Raw genomic sequence first — 22993 nt, forward strand, 5'->3', positions numbered from 1 at the left:
CCCCAGGAGATGGCTACTGAAAATTCCCAGCAGTCCCCCGATTGCCCATTCGGCCTTAGGAAAGTGCTCCAATTTTTATTCCAAAATGCTGCACAGCTCCTCCCTTCCCCTGAGAAGAGGGTTCTCTCTGGGCAGGTGCTTTATTGAATTACCTGCAGCCATTGGCTTCTCAGGGAAGTCTGATTTATTTTATTCCGGACTGCCATTTTTCTGCTGACCAGACAAATTTAAACCCTTGCCTCTAGCAGCTGATGAGGTCTGTCAGGGAGATTTAGGAGCTGGTGTAAAGTGGGCATGTTAGTGCTGCCTTTCAGGAAGGCGGGGTGCTAACCATGCTGCAATAGGGGTGGTGGGGTGAATGCTCAGAAGCCAGCTCTGAACATTAACAACTTTGAAAATTGCCACCTACTGCCATAGGTATTTTCACAGGAGGGAATCCCGTGGAGGGATGTGTGGGGGTTGTTACTGACCTTGGGGATCACCATCAAGCCCCCAGTTCAGGAAAGTATTTACACACACACTTAAGTCCATTCATATTCAGGAAATCATGTAAGCATGTGCTTGCGGCTTAAGCATGTGCTTAAAGTTACGCATGCATTTAAATCACTGTTTCTCAAACTGGGGTCGCCACTCGTGTAGGGAAAGCCCCTGGCTGGCCGGGCCGGTTTGTTTACCTGCCCCGTCCGCAGGTCCGGCCGATCGCAGCTCCCACTAGCCGCGGTTCGCCACTGCAGGCCAATGGGAGCTGCTGGAAGTGGCGGCCAGTAAGTCCCTCGGCCTGTGCCGCTTCCAGCAGCTCCCGTTGGCCTGGAGCAGCAAACCGCAGCCAGTGGGAGCTGCGATCAGCCGGACCTGCGGACGTGGCAGGTAAACAAACTGACCCAGCCAGCCAGGGACTTTCCCTACACAAGCGGCAACCCCAGTTTGAGAAACACTGATTTAAATGCTTTCCTGCATAGGGATGCTTTCATGAATCGGGGCCTTAGTGGAAAGATCTATATTTTATGCTGAAGTTATGACACCATTTTAAAATTTCTCACCAAAATAAACAAACATAATGGCTGAACCCCCAGTGATTTCAGTGGGGCCAGGATTTTACCCAGTGTCACTATCAAAATGCTGCTTTCTTTTAGTTAATAGAATAAGATGTATTTGAGACACTGAATTAGATTAACTTCCTCACACAGTAATTTTCTGTAGCTGGAATGAACATCCAGCAATAAAAAGTGACAGATCTGTGGACAGGATCCAGGCAATTAACTTTCCTATTTTCCAATGGATCATATTTATAATTCAAGGTCATGTGGAACTTTGCATCTCTGGGAATAATATGAAACAAAAAAACAGAAAGTGTAGCAGAGGATTCTGTTCTGATTTGTGGGCACTTCTCATCTCTCATATAGTTCCCTTTGTAAAGGGGCATTGTTGAGATATAAATCACCACTGTGCTTTTGTGTGTGTGTGTCTATCCTTCCTTGCAAAATCATCCTTAAATTCTACTGTATAAAGTCCACTTGCTGCTTCTCCTCACCATATTTATTATGATCAAACAAAAGGTATTTCATTTTCCCCACTAAAATTAGCTCACTCTAGTGTGCTCCCAAGTTCTTCACGTACATACTTTTGGGAACCAAAGTTATGAGAACTCAGAAGTAAATAAACATAACTGTGTTTGTTGATAGTGCCCCACTGCTCCTGGAAATGCAGTTTTGGACACAAACATCAACGTTTTTGTGCACAGAAGACGTAGGCACCCAAAAGCAGGTGTCTGGAAACTTACGAGCACATTTCAGCTCTTCGGGTTTGGATGCCATTAATGAAAATTTGGTCCTGTGCAGTTGACATACTAAACGCTGTGGTCTAAGGGCCTCATCCAATGCCGACTGATGTCAGTGAGAGTCTTTCCACGGCTTTGGCCCAGGCTGTAGATGGTTTGTGCATTAAAAGGGGGCTATGTGTAGGCTGGGTTTATACAATGACAAGCAAACAGGCAGTGAGCAGGACATAAATCATCATTTGTATGTGAGATTAATGCAGAATCCGAGGTGCCAGAATGGCTCATTGAGTAAACTCCCCAACAAGAATGAGAAAATGTCCATTTAGCAGAGTGAGCCTAACTGCCCCCTCCCCCCACAGGCAGTGGGAGGTGACCCATGGGGCTCAGAGGGACTCGAGTCGGGCTCTCCTGCAAAGCCCGCCCTTAGTTGCTGCAGCTTGTGAGTCGTATGCTGCCCTCCCCCTCCCACCGTAACGCTGTTCACGAGAGTTCAGTATCTCGGACATGACACAGGCGTGTTTCTTACCACTGGGACATGATGACGGGACTTCAGACTCTAGGTCTGGCTTTGATATACGAGTATTGCCCTCCAGCTGCTGTTAGCCCGGTGGGCAGCCACACGGCAGTAGTAGCCTTATATTAAGGCTTTCTGATGATCAGCCATAGGACCAAAGTCTGCCCTTGAAAGCCTGGAGATCCTGCTTCATCCCTGGTAGCCCTGAGTGTGCGGCTGAGGGCAGAATTGGTCCTTTTACAGTTTCTTCAAAAATCATATATTGAGATTATTGGACTAGTTCATTCCAGACAATCTGACCCCACTGAAACGGGTGTGCATGGCGTATGGATCCCACGAACAATAACACTGTAAAAAAATAATACAATCCCTTAGCCTGCTGAGCAGACACTAAAGTCAGGTCGGGTTCTGTGCCCACCAGCCCATGTGCATGCAGATTTAGTGGCCATGTTGCTGTGGGCCCACTCAGTATTTTAGCCTTGAAATTCTAGCCGAGTGGCCGTGCTACAGGCATGCTGCAGTTGTGAGTTTAACGCTGCTCTGCAGGAATCACTCTACCCACCTATCCACTAAGGCATATCTCCCTGCCACCACTACCAGCTCGGTGTCTGAGCACCAGGGAAGTGAAGCAGTTATGTGAAACCCACATTCTGCAGTTTAACAGAGTTAGAGCAGGTGCTGCTGCCTGGCAGAATCTGTACTCTCCCTTGACTTTCTCTGTATATTTGCTCTTCGTTGAATATTAATTGCCTTGTGCTTTTATGCTACCAGGCTGTCCTTGTAACTGCAGCAGGCGGTAATTGTAGAACTTCCACTTTCAATATTTACCAAACAAATACTGCCTGCATAAACCACTTCTAATGAAGTGGGGTGTCAAGGCACGGCCAGGGCTTTTTAAACATCTGGTGGAGACAAGTTTCAGGAGTTCCTGGATTTCGATTAGTGGGGACCTGTGGTTTAGGGCAGCAAAAAGGACAGAGTGGATGGCTGGATCCACTGCCACTAGATTTGTCTCTGTAGGTGGCTAAAATGTTACTAATTAGGGCAATCAGCTGAGTAGAATGAGCCCCAGATATTTCCAAAACCAGATCCCCACAAGTCGACATTAATTTGGATGCACTGTCTTGTAAGTAATTTGAGCAAACACTCACATTCTCACTGTCTACCTGGGCCACACCCCTGTCCCTTCCATCTGCGACCCGCATCCAGTATTGATCCTGATCAGATAAAAATGTATTTGTTATAGAAGCTCCTGGGATAGTCAGAAATATAGCAACTGCTTAAAGCCACAGGAAACCCCCTAGCATGGGCAGTAGGGCTAGAAAGTGAAACAGCTGCTGTGCATGCAGGTGCCATGTAACACCGGGAGCAAAGTGCTCTGTCCATGGGAATAAAACGCCTCGACAAACACTCAGACGAGGGTGATCTTCTGGGACCACAGCAGACCCAACATGTTTTGACTCCCCGGCCAGGCAGGCATGGTAACAAAGCTATGCTTCCATTTAACTTGTTACACTTGGCAAATGTAATTGTAACTCAATGCACCATTTTCCTAACTGACTGCACGGGCCCTGGGAGGAAGCAGTGGGAGTCAACAATGCAGGTGGAAATGGCACGAAACAACAATTACAAGAGCCAAAAGAAAGTTAACTAATGATACTCTTCAAACTAGCACAACTCACTGCTGCTACAGACAATAACCAGAGCTGCTTTGCTAGGGCAAAGGACACAGTTGCTTTTATGCCCTAAATCACCTTTTTTTCTAGGTTAGGGACTGTCACTGAGGGATGAAATGAGGCCAGATTCTGCTCTGTTACACAGTGTGCATCTGGGTAACTCTGTTGATGTCAGTGGAACTATTCCAGATTTGCACGGGTGTATCTGAGAGTAGGTATTATTCAGTTCTCAGTATGCTTATACATTTCACCCCCATCCTCCCAAAAGTTCATGAAGTTGGTTACCTCAAGCGTCTTCTAAAATATGCTTTTTTCCCCCAGTACTAAGTTTGTGGTGGCTTCAAATATTTTTCAGAGCATTTTTTTAATCCTACCTAGAAAACAAGCCAAGAATTTTACAGCATTCCTGCTTTTTAAAGAGATCATGGCAAGGCTAGGAGAGGATGTACCCGACATCCTCTCAAAGTCTGCATAAACCCGTTTTTCAAAGCTAAACGTGCACAGTGTTTGCATATGTCTAACTGGGTGTGCCTATTAGGTATTTGCACACACCATATTGGATCAGTTGCTATGAACAACCCTATCATAGCAAACAAGTGTGTACAGGGAGTATCCGTATAATAACAAACTAGTGTCCACAGCTCAGGTCTCACCAATCACCCTACAGTAACAGAGCAGGCTTCATTGTCTACTATCCATGAGTGGTATGACAGAAACAACCCAGTACATGCAGTCACGAGCAGTCCCACAGTAACATAGCCGTGTGCAGGCAGGATTGAGGATAAATGCTTCTGGATGAAAGCAGACTTCAGCATCTAACTTCCAAGGTATTCAGTTATTTCCAAAGGATAAAAATGTTTAGACTTATGCAACATATTTGAGGACTATGTCCTTTATATTCTTCTGCCCTACCCTAAGTGGGATGGCTGTTCTCAGGAGGGGCGTACCACGGGAACATGTCAGAGGTAAGGTCTGGTCTTGCATGGAATATGATATGAAATATGAAAGAACTGAGAGAGAGGCAGGATGGAGATCAGTGCAGAATTCCAAAAGGGAGGTCATTACACATCCGCTTTTGTTTCTGTGGTTATCTTCCTTCTCAGCAAATAGCCATTGCTCGGGAGGGTGACTTGCTGACCAAGGAGCGGCTGTGCTGTGGGCTCTCCATGTTCGAGGTGATCCTGACGCGCATTCGCAGCTACCTGCAGGACCCAATCTGGCGTGGGCCTCCCCCTACCAACGGGGTCATGCACGTGGATGAGTGTGTCGAGTTCCACCGGCTCTGGAGTGCCATGCAGTTCGTGTACTGCATCCCCGTGGGGACAAATGAGTTCACTGCAGAGTGAGTTTGCCTGCACTGGTGCTGGCCTCAGCGCTGTTTGTGGGTTAGCGTGTGCCAGCCAGGCATGCGAGGATTGTGAGGGATACCCAGACTCTTGGTCAGAGAAGCGTGTTGTGATAATGTGGAACCCTAGGTAACAACCAAGCAGTACTGTAATACAGAGCCTTTTACTTCCACTGCCAGTTCAAAGCCCGCTGCAGCTGGGCACGACTGTCTAATGGCAGCCCGTATGAAATACATTTGGCACTGCCAGGGAACTGATATCCCAGTCATAAAAGCCAGCCCCACAAACAGAGGCCAGACATACAATGGGCTGAGACACAGAACTAGAATAATAATAATAATGCCTTGTTCTTGCGTAGTAACTGTCAGTAGATCAGAATCATTATCCCCTTTATAGATGAGGGCACCGATTTGCCCAAAGTCACCCCACAGGCCAAGGCAGGAATAGAATCCAGGTCTCCTGAATCCCAGTGCAGTGTGCTGGCCACTACCCCTCAGGGCTGCAGTGGAGCTGGGGAGATTGGGCTGGGCCTGTTCTGTGGCTGAGCAGAGGACTCCACTCTCCAGGGCTGTTGATTGGTCACCATTCACAAGTAGTAACATTCACAGAAAGTGTAAAAGCCGGGATAGAGCATGATGTGAGGACAGGCACTGAGATGAAAATGCAGGCAAAGGGGGCCACCGGCAGGTACATCTTCCACAGCCTGAGGCAATAGAGAGAGCGGGAGCGCTGTGTAAGATACCGGGGTTATCCCGAGTGTAAAGGAAGATCTCACAACAACTCTTCCACTTACACCAAGCGCGTTGGTATTTTTCCTTCATTTCTGCACAGCCACAATAAGGGTGGTGACGAAACACCCCCTTGGGGATGAAGTGAGATTGTACTGCGTTAGCCTAGCTCAGCGGTTCTCAAACTGTGGGTCGGGACCTCAGAGTGGGTCGGGACCCCATTTTCATGGGGTCGCTAGGGCTGGCTTAGACTTGCTGGGCTCAGGGATGAAGCCTGAGCTGCACTGGCTGAGGGATTCAGCTCTGGGTGGCGGGGCTCAGGTTACAGGCCCCCTGGCTGGGACTGAAGCCCGTGGGCTGTGGCTTTGACCCCTTCCACACCCAGGGCAGGGGGCTCAGGCTTTGGCTTAGACTCCCCCCCTGGGGCAGTGTGAATCAGGCTTTGGTCCCCCCCATTCTGGGGTCGTGTTGCAATTTTTGTTGTCAGAAGCGGGTGGCGGTGCAACGAAGTGTGAGAACCCCTGGCCTAGCTGCAGCCTTCTGGTCTGTTCAGTTTCCTGTTGTGGTTTATTTCTATTACCGGGGCCCTCTAAGGAGCCCAGCGAAGATCAAGGCCTCATAGTGCGGTACAGACACAGCGAAACAGAAACAACAAGGAGTCCGGTGGCACCTTAAAGACTAACAAGGTGCCACCGGACTCCTCGTTGTTTTTGTGGATACAGACTAACACGGCTACCTCCTGATACTGGACAGCGAAACAGACTTTGCCCCAATGAGTTTTCAAGCTAAATAGGAAGATAAAAGATGGGAAGAGAAACTGAGGCACAGCGAGAGGAAGGGACTTGCTGGAGGTCACCGAGCAGCATATTGTCAAAGCTGGGAATAGAAACCAGGTCTTCTAAGTTCCGTCCGCTAGGCCATGCTGCCTGCTTTGAGCTCCGGGGAGACAGGCTGGCTCCACTGGGGTTCTGCATGGCTGCTTTTTAGTTCATTTGCTCTCACGCACATTTACACGGTAGCTGTGTGAAAGAGTCAAGACAGCAGGAATTCAGTGAGGAAGGTGACTCATATCATGTGGGACAACCCTTCTCTAAATAGCTCCTCTCATGTCTCTCTGGCCCTCTCCAGGCAGTGCTTTGGAGACGGTTTGAATTGGGCAGGCTGCTCCGTCATTGTGCTCCTCGGGCAGCAGCGGCGCTTCGACCTCTTTGACTTCTGTTACCATCTGCTGAAGGTGCAGAGACAGGATGGGAAGGATGAAATCATCAAGAACGTGGTAAGGCCGGGGACAGCCGCCTCCCACCCCCCTTTTGAAGGGTCAGAAACACAAAACTACCCTCTCCCTGCTCTGGCACTGTAACAGGGTCTCACTGTTATTCACAGATGGACAACAAGGTGCTGAATCCCCAACGGGGGTCCCAGCGTGTCTTTAAACAACGCCCAGATTGGGCTAGAGCCATCCACGGTGGGATTCCTACCTGGAGTTGCAGCAGAGAGGCCAAGGCTTTAACGGGGCATGGGAACAGAACCCTTTTGCTCTTAAAGTGGGGACCTTCAGCTTGGCCGTGGGGAGCTGCATGCAAATAATAATTAATTATAATGCCCATTAGCCATACTGTCATTGCACCGGCTTTAGCAATAAGTAAGTCGGGGAGGGGGGGGAATTAGGTTAGACTTGGCACGACTCGGCCCACAGAATGGAGGTGACTCACTGTTCACTGTGGGGAGCAAGGTGGAAATGTAACAGGGGTTGTAACTGCCCCACTGAGGTTTCCTACTAGCGGGCTCGTGGTCCTGGTGATGCTTTCCAGCTGACCAAGAGGGATTGCTTCATCTCTCTGCCATTTTCCCCCTCTCCAGCCCCTGAAGAAGATGGCTGACCGCATAAGGAAGTATCAGATTCTGAACAACGAGATTTTCGCCATCCTGAACAAGTACATGAAGTCTGTGGAAACAGACAGCTCCACGGTTGAGCATGTGCGCTGCTTCCAGCCTCCCATCCACCAGTCCCTGGCTACCACTTGCTAAGCAGCAAGTGCTAGTGTGGATATTAAACCCCTTTGGGATTAGGGAGGAAGAGTGACTGGATCAGAACAAGAACTGGGAAGGGGAAACTTGACAATGTGGCTCTGGCAACAAGAGAGGTTGGGTACACCCGATACACACATCTTCCTAGCTGGCCCTGTTTGAGTGCATGTGCTGTAGCATCCCTGTGGTTGGCTTTACCTGTAGCTTTGAGACTGGGTGTGGGAGCGGGGCAGGATGTGCTTTTCTTCCATGCAGTGGGTTGGGATTTTTTGGTTTTGTTTTTCTGTGATACGTCCAGTCGAACCCAAAACTCTGAAGCCATATAGAATCCTAGGTGTCGGGTTCCCGTCACGAGCTGATTGTTTCAGAGTGCCAGAAGCCATCTCCCACTGCCGCAAGTGGAACTTCCCCTGTGATGCATGACAGCGGCAGGAGGGTTTGAAGACGTCCCTCATTTGGTGAGGCACAATAGCAGCACTTTTCACTTGGCAGCCCACAGAGGAAGAAGTCGTCTGACCAGAGAAAGGAAACCAAGTTGATTCAGAGTTTGAGTCTAGTGTCACTGCCTACATGGGGTTGGAGATTTCCCCACTCTTTTCACCAAGCCTGCATTTCAGAGAGCTGGGAGACAAGATACCATCCTGGTGGTTTCCCACTACATGCCATAGCCCCACTACTAATTCAAAAGAGGTGCCCCTGAAGCTATATCTACCAGGGAGTAAACAATGAAATCGCCTAATGAATGCTGTGGGCTGCATTTACCTGAAAATTCCACTCGCTATATTCCTGGGGTGGGAGGAGGAATCAGCGATCCTGGCAGCCCGGCTTACCTCCAGAATGTACATGTACTTTGGTTTTTAGCCAAGGATCATACATCCACATTCGACAATGAGCTGGAAGCTACAATTTGTGTCCATTCTTGAGTGATGGTTTTCTTTGTTTCAAATGAGTTCCTCCAGTGCATATGCCTACAGGGCATGGAGAGTTCCAGTGGGGGTGAACGGAAACCCTATTACACAGAAACAGCAGGATCCTTTAGAGCAGAGGAAATGAAATAAGCATCAGAAAGGAGATGACTATAGTACTCAGAGGGTTCTACAAAGGAAATACAGGATTCTGTTTCCTTCTGACTCTTAAACATTGTCCAAGATCCTGTGAGATTAAAAGAACCTAGTTGAATCATCAAGGAAAATTTCAGAACTCATTGTTTTCCCTTCTTCCCCACATCAACTTCTTTGAAGTGAGATGAAGGGTCTTCTTTGATGTGGCAAAAGCTAAGGGGCCAGATCCGGATCTCATCTATACAGGGGTAAACCTGGAGTAACCCCATGGACTTCAGTGAAGTCACTCCATATTTAGACAGATATAGATGAGATCAGAACCTGCCCTCTCCTCACCTCTCCTAATCCACCCTGGCCTCACCCCCTGAGAAAGTTTTAATTTCTTGATTTTATTTAGGTTAAATCAGACCTTTGCCATTATGTAATAGAGCCATGTTAGTGCCCTGTATCTCAACATAACCCAGACACTCTGTTCAGCTTATTTAGGACAATGCAGTGCTCTCACAAACCGCTGGGAAGCCAGAGACTGGGTAATTACTCTGTCTGAGGGAACAGAAAGTAGATCTGTTCAAGAGGTGTCCCGACTGGAACATTCTGTCTTTTTTCAGAGTAGCAGCCGTGTTAGTCTGTAGCCGCAAAAAAAACAGGAGCACTTGTGGCACCTTAGAGACTAACAAATTTATTTGAGCATAAGCTTTCGTGGGCTACAGCCCACTTCATCGGATGCACAGAATGGAACATATAGTGAGGAGAGATATATACATACAGAGAACATGAAAAGGTGGGAGTTGCCCAACCAACTCTAAGAGGCTAATAAATTAAGATGAACTGTTGTCAGCAGGAGAAAAAAAAACTTTTGTAGTGAGAATCAAGATGGCCCATTTCAGACAGTTTGACAAGATACTTAACATGGGGGAAATAGATTCAATGTGTGTAATGGCTCAGCCATTCCCAGTCTCTATTTAAACCTAAATTGATAGTATCTAGTTTGCATATCAATTCAAGTTAATCAGTTTCTCCTTGGAGTCTGTTTTTGAAGCTTTTCTGTTGCAAAATTGCAAAATTCTGACTTTGAGACCAGCAGCAAGCTTAATATTGTTGGCTAGAGGTGAATTTCTGATGGAAGATGCCTTTGTTCTCCCAGAGACCTACCTCTGTTTCCCTGGTAACCAGTGAATATCCCCCACAAGCGCTGCTGGGCGTATTTGCCACCTTGAGTTTCCTTTGGTTGCTGAGGCAGCTGTATAAACTACAAAAAGAAATCTCTGGTGCATTTTAATCTGAAACTAACATGAAGGCTGAGGGAGATCATCTCAAATCATTGACTAAGGCAGGGAAAGCCTGGAGGCTGAGAGGGGGGATTCTTTTCCATCTCATCTGAAGGAAGAACAGAATGTTCAAGGACACAAACACTGAAAGGTTTTGTTTTATATATGATATATGCTCCTCTACTAAGGATGAAAGGCCTGGTTCCCTGCTCTGCTACACCACTTTTAGCCTGATGTTACTATATTGAAGTCAGTGGACCTACATAAGTGTAAAAAAACTGGGTTAGCAGAGTGGGGGCATCAGGCATGTTATTTTTGTGTGTGTGTGTGAAATGAGATGACAGAAAAGATCCTAAATGGTATTTTTTATTGGACTAAAGGGGTTCTCAAACTTCATTGCACCATGACACCCTTCTGACAACAAAGTTACTACGTGACCCTAGGAGTAGGGTGGAGCCCCCCACCACCTCGGGTGGGGGACCACGGGGGCCACAGTCCAAATCCCGCCGCCTCAGGTGAGGGAGAGAGGGCCGCAGTCACTTTCAAGTCCCAGCCCACAGTTTGAGAACCACTAGGCTAAACAGTTGTTTGTTATTTTGGTATGAAGTGTCCCTGAACTGAAAGCAAGGGTTCCTATATACAATGAGGAGTCTTGTGGCACCTTAAAGACTAACACATTTATTAGAGCATAAGCTTTCATGGGCTATGACCCACTTCTTCAGATGTATGGAGTGAAAATTACAGTAGGCAGGCAACAAATATGCAGCCAAGAAAAGATGGGAGTTGCCTTACCAAGTGGGGTCATCTGACGAAGAAGTGGGTCATAGCCCACAAAAGCTTGTGCTCAAATCAATTTGTTAGTCTTTAAGGTGCTGCAAGACTCCTCGTTTTTGCTGAAACAGACTAACATGGCTGCCCCTCTGAAACTAGGTTCCTATATGGCTCTCAGAGCACCATCTGGGCACCACAGAAATGAAATATCCAGCCCCTCCTGAGACTTTTACAGAATGGCCAGGCCCGCTGAGCAGGGGTGGGGGGGCATAAAGGGGGCAGTTGCCATGGGGCCCAGGTGATTTTAAAAGGGCCGAGGGGCCCCCGGCCGCTGCCACAGTAGTGGCAGCAGCAGTCGGGGGCTGCCTGCATGGCTCCTAGGTGCACATGACCGGTCTGGGCCCCGCGTTTTGAGGGGCCCCGTGTTTTGAGGGGCCCCACGGGCCAACGCAATTGGCCAGCACAAGCAGTCCCGGAAGTGACGAATTTGTCACTTCCACCCCGGGCTCCGCCTCCCATAGGACGGCCCTGGCCCTGGGGCCCGGACTTTCTGTCTGCGGGCCTGGTTGTGGCACAAAACACTACAAGCTTAATCCATAAGGGTGAAGTGTACCACACGGCCTGGCTCCAGCAGCTAGACGCAGTTGGTTGTACGCAGTTAAAGCCTGTCTATCTGCCAGCGCTTAGGCTCTGAATGAGTTGTGGTGTATTTCACCAGTATGAACATCAGCTTGCGAAATGTAATGTTCTTTTGCTGTTGTTTTAGGGGATTGATTCTTGAGGCCTATAAAGCACAGTTGGATGAGCTGAAATGGAATGCAGAGACCAATTATATGTGTGTGTTGTCCATGAACGGGGAATTTGCTTGAACAAAATGACCTCCCCACCCTTCTCAGGACCTGTTAGGGAGGGAATCAAAATTTATGAGCAGGAAACCAAAGCCGTATGATCAAAACAGAGTATATTTCAGCTGTAGGGTTTATGCAGGTGTTTTACCCTGTTGCTCAAGTGACGTGGGATGGCAGCGAGGGCTCAGTCATACAACCTTTATTCATGCAACTTGATTTTAATACCCTTTTCTACCAAAAGGATGCAAGTCACTTGTGTAGATGTTGGCTCCAGTTCTCAAATCCTGCTTTACTGCATATTAGTAAGGGTTTCAAGATTGGGCCCATAAGCCATTGAATGAACTGGACAACCTTTTCTTTTTTGCTTGTTCTTTTTAATCTGATCATCTTTAATGGAATTAAGGTGCAAATTATTAACAGTGAGGGTAATTAACCACTGGAACAGACTACCAAAGGGTGTGGTAAATCCTCCTGCACTTGGGGTATGTCTACACTGCAGTGTAAGCCCAGGGTTCGAACTCAGGTTCAAGCCTAACCCTGCTACCGTCTACACACAAATTGTGCTAACCCAGGGCTTGGACCCAGGGCCCCATGGACTCATGCTCTGCATAGCCACCAAGAGTATCCCACAATCCCATGGGTGAACTTTCTATGTCTTCTGGACAGTCAGATTTCTCCACTCTGCACCACAAACAAAGGGCTAGGGCCGCCATATTTGGGGGAGGGGGAGAACTAGCAAGTCTGGGATATGAGTGGTTGGACTCAGGTCTGCATAATGCAGTGTAGATGCTGGCACTCCAGATTGAGACCCAGGATTCAACAATTCCTAACCAGGAGTTACAAATGAGTGTAGACTCTCAAGGCCTAGGTTAATAAACACATGTTCCACTCACTTAAGTTCTACTGACCCCGGGCTTACATTGCAGTGTAGACATACCCTCAGAGTCCTTAAATCAAGACTGGATATATGTCTTCCTTATACGCACACAGAAGTTGTTGGGTTTGATGCAGCAATTAGTGGATAAAATGTTGTGGCTTGAGTTATGCAGGAGGTCAGACTAGATTGTCGTAATGATCCCTTCAGGCCTTAAAAATCTATGAAATGTGAGTATTTGCAGTGCACAGCCCCATTCCTTGATGACGACGTACTTGATTTTGAGCAGCCCAGTAGAAAGGGGAAGTCAAACCAACTCAAACTCTGTACTTCAATCGCATTCTTTTTTCCAGCAACACTCGTTAGGAGCGATGAACACTCTAGTCCTTTTTCTCCTGTATTATTCCAGTTCAGTTGGTTTGTGTGTTTGTGAACCAGAGCAAAACTTTGTTCTTGAAAGTTTAAAAAAAAAATGTTTGCAAGAACACTTGTCCAATGTACCATATTTGTACGAAGAGCTGCTTGGGGTTTTTTGTACAATGAATTTAAATTTATTTATGGTGAAGTATATTTCTGCTCGTGATTGAATATGGTGTTAAATTCATGAATCATCTTTGCTGTGCAGCCGGAGATGATGTTTTGTATTTTTTTGTTGTTCCTTTGTTGGTCAACAGAAGCTTCCATCTCTATTAAAAATGCTTCTGTGATGATAAAGCACCTGGTACCTAGCAATATGTCCCATAACACAACCACCACCAATGTGTACCGATTTTTGTAATTGGGAAAAATAAAAGTGGGGCTCATTGGAGAAATGGGCAAATCCTAAATTATGTCAAATTATGCCTGCGAAAATGGCAGGCTGTTGAATGTCACCAAAAATTTTGACTTTTTGTCAGAACCCAAACATTCTTCATGTTTCAGGCTCTCCCTTTTCCAACAACAAGAAAAATGAAAAATTTCAAGGGAAAACAAACACTTTCTGCAAAATTGAGTTGCAAATCCAGTTCGCAGTCACACACACAAAGCTTTGATGGAAGAGCGGACAAGCCCGACTCAACACAGATTTGAACTATGCTCCAGATTCTCCGCACTAGCACAGCTCGCTGTGTCTAAAAGGGCTTCTGCACTCCAGCAGGTGCTCGCTGCCACCTTCTCCCGGGGGTTAGTCCCACTTGGATGCACCCTTCATGCTTCGGTTCCCTCTAAGGGCACCATAGAAGTTGCAATGCGGAGGAAACACACTTGCATCAGTGCATCCTATCTTTACTGGCCTAAAGTGGTCAGGACCTTGGTTTTAAATCTCGGGCCCCTCTAGAAGCACAATGCCTGCTTAACACCAGGTGGAGGGACTGCTTCTGTAATGATCAGAGGGGAAAGAGTGCCAGATTTTGGATCATCCGCATTGTAGCCTGCATCACTTAGAGGTCTCTTCAAGTCAGTATAGCTGAAGAGATAAAGGTAACTTTTAGCACAGGACTGGGGGTCGGGAAAGGAGGGAAAATAAATTTAACTGAATCAAAGTCACAGAACCTAAAAAGATACTCCTGCCTTAAGAGGGCACACTGTCTGTGGCAGGGCCGCTGTAAAAAACGACAGCTTCAGAAGATTGCTTATGGGAGAGGCCTCTGAAAGTGAATAGGAACGAAACGTATAGGCTTCCATGGAAATAGAATGGGATCTTTTCTATATGTTGTTTGCAGTTGTCACATGGGTTTGAAAACCATCCGATGAAATTCTACAGCAGGGACAGAATTCCTTATTTTCAGTTCTATAGAACTTTTGCATAAAGGGTAGCTGGGGAATGAATCTGGCTGACAGATTAAAGGAACTACGTAGGTGCAAAGCATATTATCTCATTACTGTCATTTTATTAGTTGGCTCAAAAGTGCCCACATTTGCTCAAAACTAGTGTCCAACATTTCCACACACCCAGGGTGCCTTTCATGTTTGTGACAACCTCCCCCCACCCCCACCCCCCCAAAAAAACAACCATCTGAGTTTCACTTGATTTCGGCTTTTGGGGTGAGTGTTTTGCAGATAAGGGATCAACAAACAAAATGACCTTTGGAAGAGTGTGTCACTTGGCTTCTGTGCTCGGTCCTTACAAAACCCACTTGATCTGACGCCTGGAAGCCTCTAATGAATGTCCCTATAGTTATCCTCACTAGTCTAGTGGAATCTCCATCCCTTAGCTGCAAATTTCCAGGCATTCAGCCTGTCTCTGGATCTATAGCAGATAACAGTGAGTTTCCCCCTCCCTCAGCATTTGATGGGGTGCATATCAATTGCCACTTGTCTTCTCCTGCCATGGCTACAAAGGAGAGCAGGACGCCCATAAACATCCCATGGCAGCAAGATAGGACGTGTAACTTGCTGCTTCTTCAGGAAAACTCTTGGCCTTTTGCCTGCAGGAATTCACCTACAACTGCTTCTTGGGGAGAGTGCAAAAATCAGTGAGGGATGCGAAAGAAAACTCCCCGGAAAATATAGCACATCTTAACGCTGCAGCCCCTGGGAAAGCAGCCAGACTATCTGGTATTCTACCCTCATTACTGGGCCAGCGCAGAGTCAGGATTAAAACCCAGACGGACAGGCCTCTGCAGTAAAACAGTAATGCCAATGTCAAGCGTTCAGAAATATGAGTAAAGCCCTCCAAAAATGAGATTAATAATAATAATAATAAATGTGGAGTTCTGTTAATTTACTTTTTGAGCCTTTAGGATATACTTGGGTCACACACAACCCTTTTTCCCACATCCATGAAGGCTAGAAACTTTTTTTTAAATGAAATAGAATTTTTGTGAAATAACATGACCCCAATCTAACAACACTGTCACCCCAGACAACGGTTATGTTGAGAACTGCTGAATTAAAGGCTGTTTGCTCACCGAAGTCCAGTTTTTCAAGCTTTCCCCCCCCCCCCCGCCCGTTCTTGAAATGCGATCATCTGAAAAACAGGCACTTCCCCAAACCCCCGTGGCAATCAGCTCGTTATCAGTAGGAAAAGGATCTCTTCCCCCATTTGAAGCAGGAGACTGTTCCTTCAGGCTCTCAGATTACACCACACAAGAGTAAAATGTTTCCCCATGTCCTTCGGAAGCATGTTTCCAAAGCAACTTCGCCTATTAGGCATCCAATGGCAACAGATTCAGCATGAAGTTTTCATCTTATTTCTAATGTAGGATAATTGATACCTTGAGTTGTTCCATTACTTTCCTAGGCTGGGCTATGTGGGCGGAAGGGGGAGAGGCTGAAAGGAAAGGAAAGGCTGTTTCATGAGGGTATTAGTCACACTTGAAATGGTCTTATCCTCCCCTCTGGATTCCGGTCAGGTAGCTCATCTTGCACATGGTTCGTAAACCAGTATTTCAGGTGTAACTACATTGCTAAGAGATGAGCAGGTGATGAGGACTCCCTGGTTTCAGAGAATGGGGAAGGGCTCTGATTTTTTTTTTAAAGGAATCATATGAGATTAGGGTGATCAGATGTCACGATTTTATAGGGACAGTCCCGATATTTGGGAATTTTTCTTATATAGGCTCCTATTACCCCCTCCCCCCATCCCCGTCTTGATTTTTCACGCTTTCTATCTGGTCACCCTATATGAGATCAAGTATCAGAGGGGTAGCCGTGTTAGTCTGGTTCTGTAGAAGCAGCAAAGAATCCTGTGGCACCTTATAGACTAACAGATGTTTTTGCAGCATGAGCTTTCGTGGGTGAATACCCACTTCTTCGGATGCAAGAGATAAATGAGATAAATCCCAGCAAGTGAGGTAATAAGAGGTGGGTCCAGTGACTTATGGGAGACAAACTGGAGCAGCCTTTTCCATTCAAAAGTGGGATAGCTACACAGAGCGAGAGAAGAATTCATTGCTTTGCCAGCCTCTCTTGTCGCCTGTCTGAACTTGCAAGTGACTAAATGCAGTGGCAAAGGTTACTATAACTCTAGAGCGGGGTCCTTTCAGAAGTGCTGTGCCGAGGCATCACTTAGTCACTCTAATTTAAGGTTTCGCGCGCCAGTCATACATGTTAATGTTTTTAAAAGGCCTCTTTCTATGTCTATAATATATAACTAAACTATTGTTGTATGTAAAGTAAATAAGTTTTTTAAAATGTTTAAGAAGCTTCATTTAAAATTAAATTAAAATGCAGAGCCCCCTGCAGTGTTGGCCAGGCCCCGGGCAGTGTGAGTGCCACTGAAAATCAGCTCACTTCACGTGCTGCCTTCGGCACCCGTGCCATAGGTTGCCTACCCCTGTTCTATAGCCTGATTCCCCACGGCCTTAAACCTCATATCAGATACTGTACATCTGTGCTGTGTAGAATGAGTCAAATCAGGGCCAGCGTAACCACTAAGCGAACTAGGCAGCTGCCTAAGGCACCAAGATTTGGGGGTGCCAAAAAGTGGCGACCGAAAAAAATTTTTTTACACTACAGTGTTCATTTTTGAAAGTTTATAATAATCAATGCTCTGGGGGGAGGGAAAGGAAGGGGGAAGAGAGGGTGCAAGGTGCAAATTTCACCTAGGGTGAAAAATATCCTTGCACCGGCCCTGAGTCAAATGCTATTCTAATTTGTATGCAGTGTACGTGTAGCCATGTCCATCACAGGCTATTGATGACAAGGTAGATGAAGTAATACTGTATTTTCTAAATGGACAACGAACCTAATTCTCAGTTACTGAGGGACAATCTCCACTTATTGATATATTTTGCTTTCCACAACCAAATCTCTGTACAATTTTTCATGAGTGATGTACCCGAGTATTCGGATTCTAATATCTAAACTGTATTGTTGAATCTATTCACCTAAATGTGGGTTAGTGTTGATTATGTACTCTTTTAAAAACTAACTGTATAGGTGTGGATAATCTAAGCACTATACCCAGATGTACAGATGCTTTTTTCCCAACCTTGGTATTATGTAATTTTTTAACATTAGCTTTAATAAGAATTTTTAAATCTTTTACTGGACCAACTTCTGTTGATGAGACAGAGAAGACTGTCTCCCTCACCAACAGAAGTTGGTCCAATAAAAGATATCACTTCACCCAGCTTGTCACCTTTCTAATCTATAGCCACTTTTCATAGGTAGGGGAGAACCCACCCCGAGGCTCATGCCAATGGGACATGGAGAGGAGACAAGAAGCTTGTATTTATATTTATGATGATGGCAACAAAAAATGAGCTGGAGCTAGGCTACTCAAACACATCTCAGCAGGAAAAGGTTCCTGTCCATTTGTGGGTAAGCAATTGTCAGGCACAGAGTAACTCTCTGCCAGGGGAAGTAGTGAAAAGACACAAAGCTGGCATGTTCCTTCAAAGATATAATAATTGAAATAAAGCTTTTAATGAAGGAGGTGCAAGTGAGAAAAAATAAAAAGCAAGGCATCCCCCCGCCGCCCCTTGACAAGTTCAGTCCTGTTCAGTACTCAGTCTGATATAGGAGGCTATAGATCAGGATTGTTTTGTTTGTATAGAAAATATAGTACTTGTTCAGCTATTTCACTACCAAATTGAAAATGGGCCTATTTTTAGGAGATGTGTCATTAATATACATGCAGGTGTTTCCAAAAAATCCCACACCTTTTAGAGTGAAGGTAACATTGCATCAAAAACTTGCAAGAGGACATTGCACATCAGGAACACGTTTCTACTTTAATAGCAGCCTGGGGGCATCACCCTGCAACACTAAGGTGGAGCAGCTATTAAACCCTCCCAGCAGGCCCTGCTTGATATTCTCCGTCTTTGGGTCAACAGCTGCTTGTGGAGGTGCCCATTGTGTGTCACATGCATGTGTCACATTAGCACCAGGAGAATAGGGAGGAAATCTGATGTCTCCCCCTTTTCTACCCTTTTATTTCCTCAGCAACCACAATCTCAACGACCCTGCACTGCAGTGACCTTCCTTCTTGATGGGGAAACAAATCGCTCTGAACCCAGTTGGTAACTTGCACGTTTGACAAAAATTGCAGGTATCAAACCTCTTCTTAAAAGCAGCTGTTTATGAAGGTGAATTAACTGCGCTGAGCCTTCAGTCGTGATGCTGCCATTTGCATCACACATGGACAGAATCTCACCAGTGCACAGAAATCAGGACAAAACTCCTGGGCTGTGAAGTAGCCCCAGGGAAGCCGTGACAGTGTCAGTAAAATGAGGCATCATGATTTCCTTTGCTTTTTTTTTTTTTGGTAATTCTCTCATCCTAGTTCCATTAGACAACTAAAAACAACCAGGAACATTTTCTCTCACCCTAGGGCTGAGCGTTTTATATTCCCTGTAGAAGGGCAATTTATCAAGTGATCCATCCCCTGTTGTCCAGTCCCAGCTTCTAGCAGTCAGAGGTTTAGGGCCACACAGAGCATGGGGTTCATCCCTGACCATCTTAGCTAATAGCCATTGATGGACCTATCCTCCATGAACTTATCCAGTTCTTTCATGAACCCTGTTACAGTCTTGGCCTTCACAACATCCTTTAGCAATGAGTTCCACAGGTTAACTGTGCCTTGTGTGAAGAAGTACTTCCTTATGCTTGTTTTAAACTTGCTGCCTATTAATTACATTGGGTGACCCCTGGTTCTTATGTTATGTGCAGGAGTAAATAACACGTCCTTATTCACTTTCTCCCCACCTGTCATGATTTTATAGACCTCCATCATATCTCCCCTTAGTTATCTCTTTTCTAAGCTGAACAAACCCAGTCTTTTTTTTTTTCTTTTTAAATCTCTCCTCCTACAGAAGCTGTTCCATACCGCTATGCCAGGCCTCAGCTCATGACTCTGGGCCAAGTGAGCCTTACACCCCTGGTCTCTGGGCTTCCAGGAGTCCATACCTCTTGTTTCATGCCACCTTCCTTGGTGGGCAGTAGGGAAACCTGGGCCCTCCTTCTACTGCAGGTTCCAGTCCAGGGACTCTGTAGTTAGCAGCCAAGGTCTGCTCCTTCCTACCCTTTGCTGTTTCCCTGAACTTCCTCCGTTGGCCTGCCTCTAGGCCAGGGGTCAGCAACCTTTCAGAAGTGCTGTGCCGAGTCTTCATTTATTCACTCTACGTTAAGGGTTCGCGTGCCAGTCAGACATGTTACCGTTTTTACATGGACTCTTTCTATAAGTCTATAATATATAACTGAACTATTGTTGTCTGTAAAGTAAATAAGGTTTTTAAAATGGTTAAGAAGCTTCATTTAAAATTAAATTAAAATGCAGAGCCCCCCAGACCGGTGGCCAGGCCCCGGGCAGTGTGAGTGCCACTGAAAATCAGCTCATGTGCCACCTTCGGCACCCGTGTCATAGGCTGCCGACCCCTGCGCTAGGCCTTTTCCACCAGCCCCTTTCTAGGCTCTGCCGAGTGCTTTCCAGCTCTGGTGGCAGCAACACCTCCTGGGGTTTCCCCTGCAGATCCACTTCCTGCCCTTTTATCAAGGCTCCCTGCAGGGGCTCACCCCCCTCCTGTGGGTTCTCCATGTCTCTCCTGGCCTTACTATCCAAACACCCCTCTCAGGACAGGATCCCAGGACCTGCTCTCCCCCCAGGCTTGCCTCTTTCCTTCCAGCCCTTTCCCACTGCTCTGAGCTCCTCCCCAGCTGGGCCTGGTAATAAATGGGTTCGCCACACCCTCCAGGTGCCGCTAACTGAGCCCTCGGGCTCCCGTTAACCCTTCTGCTGCCAGTGTGGACTATACACCCCATCACATTCCCTGTTGGTCTCCAGCCCTGTCCACACTGGCATCTGAACTGGGCTAGTTACAATCCTATTAAAAAGGGGTTGCCAAGGACAGTTCTGAATCATTTCCCAACAGGTCTGTAGCTAGCACTGGGGTAGTACAGTTTAAAGACCTAGTATGTGCAGGGACATTTTTTGTTCCAGCTCTGCTAGCAGAAATGGTGCCAGGTATTTATGAATTACTGTTATTATTGGGAAATAATCATTTGTCTAGCTGTCCTAGGAGCCCCAGTCATAGACCAGGAGCCTGTTGCGCCAGGTGCTGTATAGACACAGAACAAAAAGGCAGTCCCTGCCCCAGAGAGTTGCAGCCTGCCTACCCCCAGAGCAAGTCCAAAGCACCGTTTCTGAACAGTTTGTGACCGTGTTCTGCATGGACAGAAACTGTGCAGCCACAAAGGTGCTTGAAAATGGTTTCATACAGGGTTACAAGACCTAGTGTGAACACAATGAAACATCAAACGTCTCCCTTTTTTATTACTATAGCTGCACCCAGAGACCCCAACTGAGATCAAGGCATGTTGTACTAGATACTGAACAACTCAAAGCAAGAGACAGAACCGGCCCCAAAGAGCCTGCCACCTGAATAGACAAGACAGACCAACAGTGGGAAAAAGGAAGAAAGATTATCCCCGTTTTACAGACAGGGAGCAACACTGGAGTGAGTTTGATTTGGTCAGGCAATGCATAGAGAGCGTTCATCCTATCCAACCAGCTCCCGGAATTTCACAGTCACACATCTGGCACGTGCAAGAGTGTGCCAATATCATTGTTGCTAACCTGCATCTACCAGTGAAATTACCAAATCAGAAGGCAAACCCTGCAGTCATTTCCCAGCCCTTATAAACTCACCCACACTCTCAATGTGCATTTTGCCTGAAGACGGGTTGTGTAACAATGGCAGGATTTAGCCCAAGACTGGCTGAGACCAGAAACCACCCTGTATTGTTTTTATGCTAAAAGCAATGGCACATTGTTTGGATTAATTGTGTGATAAAGTTACAAAGCATTTCTATTCAGCTGGTGCAGCCTGTCTAAACCAGTGACCTGCTGGTTTGGGGCTCCGGTGGGCAGCCCTGATAAAAGTCAAATGACCAACAAAAAAATGAGCTTCACTTTTGCTGGGGAAACAAGGTAATGGCCCCGCACTGATAAGGCCATTATGGCTGAAGGAAGAAAAACAAGGCAGTTTCTATTGGTTTTACTTATCTCTACAGACTTCCAGCTGGAGTTGGTTAGTGGACTCGCTTTGATGAAAAGGGCAAGAGCTGTTGTGTCCGCAGTGGGTTGCTGTGTACACACAGGCACAATGCACAGATGGTGGTGGTGAGAGGGAAGGAAGCTGTGTTATTAGCAGATGACTGGGGGGAGGGATGGCTCAGTGGTTTGAGTATCAGCCTGCTAAACCCACAATTGCAAGCTCAATCTTTGAGGGGGCCACTTAGGGATCTGGGGCAAAATCAGTCTTTGGTCCTGCTAGTGAAGGCAGGGGGCTGGACTCAATGACCTTTCAGGGCCCCTTCCAGCTCTATGAGGTAGGGATAGCTCCATATATTATATTATTACCAGATCTCCAACATTAAAACTTGCATCCGACGAAGTGGGTATTCACCCACGAAAGCTCATGCTGCAAAACGTCTGTTAGTCTATAAGGTGCCACAGGACTCTTTGCTGCTTTTACAGATCCAGACTAACACGGCTACCCCTCTGATACTTAACATTAAAACTGACTCATAATAATTTGTCTGTCATGAACAGAAATACCATAATTGATAGGTGCCTGAAAGGTCAAAGGGTAAAACATTCAAAAGCACCCAAGTGACTTAGGGCCCAGATTTTTAAAGGTATTTAGACACCTAGCTCACATTGAAATCAATGGGAGTTAGGCACCTAAATACTTGTGACATTCTACGCCCAGGTCTGGGTGAAAGTCAGTCACTCCTCATTTATATTGAAAGTCAATAGGATTTAGGCTACTAAGTCACTTAGGTGCCTAATTCCCTTTGGTGACTGTAAGACCCTCGATGGTGATTTGCATTCCTCATCTCACTATACCGTTAAGTGGGGCATGCAGTGGTCAGGCTGCATTAAAAATGTAATATAAGCAAGTTGATCGCTGGACAGTTTTCACTCCGCTTTCCCTTTGAGCTCCTAGACCTGTGCTAATGGGACAGCAGAAATCAAATGCTTTGGAAAGCTGAGGAGTCCCAGGTTTGCTGATGAAGGCCCTGCGCCCTTTGTCAGAGATGGCCAACCCCATGGCTGTACTAAAGTGATTATCAGACAACCAGTTTGTCTGCCACGGGCCTTTAGAAAACATTGCTTCAGTTCAGTATGGGACACATTAGAAACCAATAGCAGAGCCTCCTCCCACTGAAGTCAGTG

General features: G+C 46.5%; 1 protein-coding gene across 4 annotated transcripts in view; it reads left to right on the forward strand.

The window, feature by feature from the left end:
- Positions 1 to 9844, forward strand: part of CYFIP2 (cytoplasmic FMR1 interacting protein 2) — a 77675-nt gene extending 67831 nt beyond the window's left edge. For 3 of the 4 annotated variants that reach the window (XM_045026871.1, XM_045026872.1, XM_045026873.1), the window contains 3 exons: positions 5071 to 5309; positions 7170 to 7317; positions 7902 to 9844. In XM_045026871.1, the coding sequence (XP_044882806.1) occupies positions 5071 to 5309; positions 7170 to 7317; positions 7902 to 8069 (555 nt within the window). In that variant the 3' untranslated portion in view covers positions 8070 to 9844. The remainder of the gene's footprint in view (positions 1 to 5070; positions 5310 to 7169; positions 7318 to 7901) is intronic. The other variant, XR_006581566.1, reaches the window with a different exon arrangement.
- Positions 9845 to 22993: the final 13149 nt, after the last annotated feature.

This window comes from Mauremys mutica, chromosome 8, assembly GCF_020497125.1.
Source record: "Mauremys mutica isolate MM-2020 ecotype Southern chromosome 8, ASM2049712v1, whole genome shotgun sequence".
NCBI lineage: Eukaryota > Metazoa > Chordata > Testudines > Geoemydidae > Mauremys > Mauremys mutica.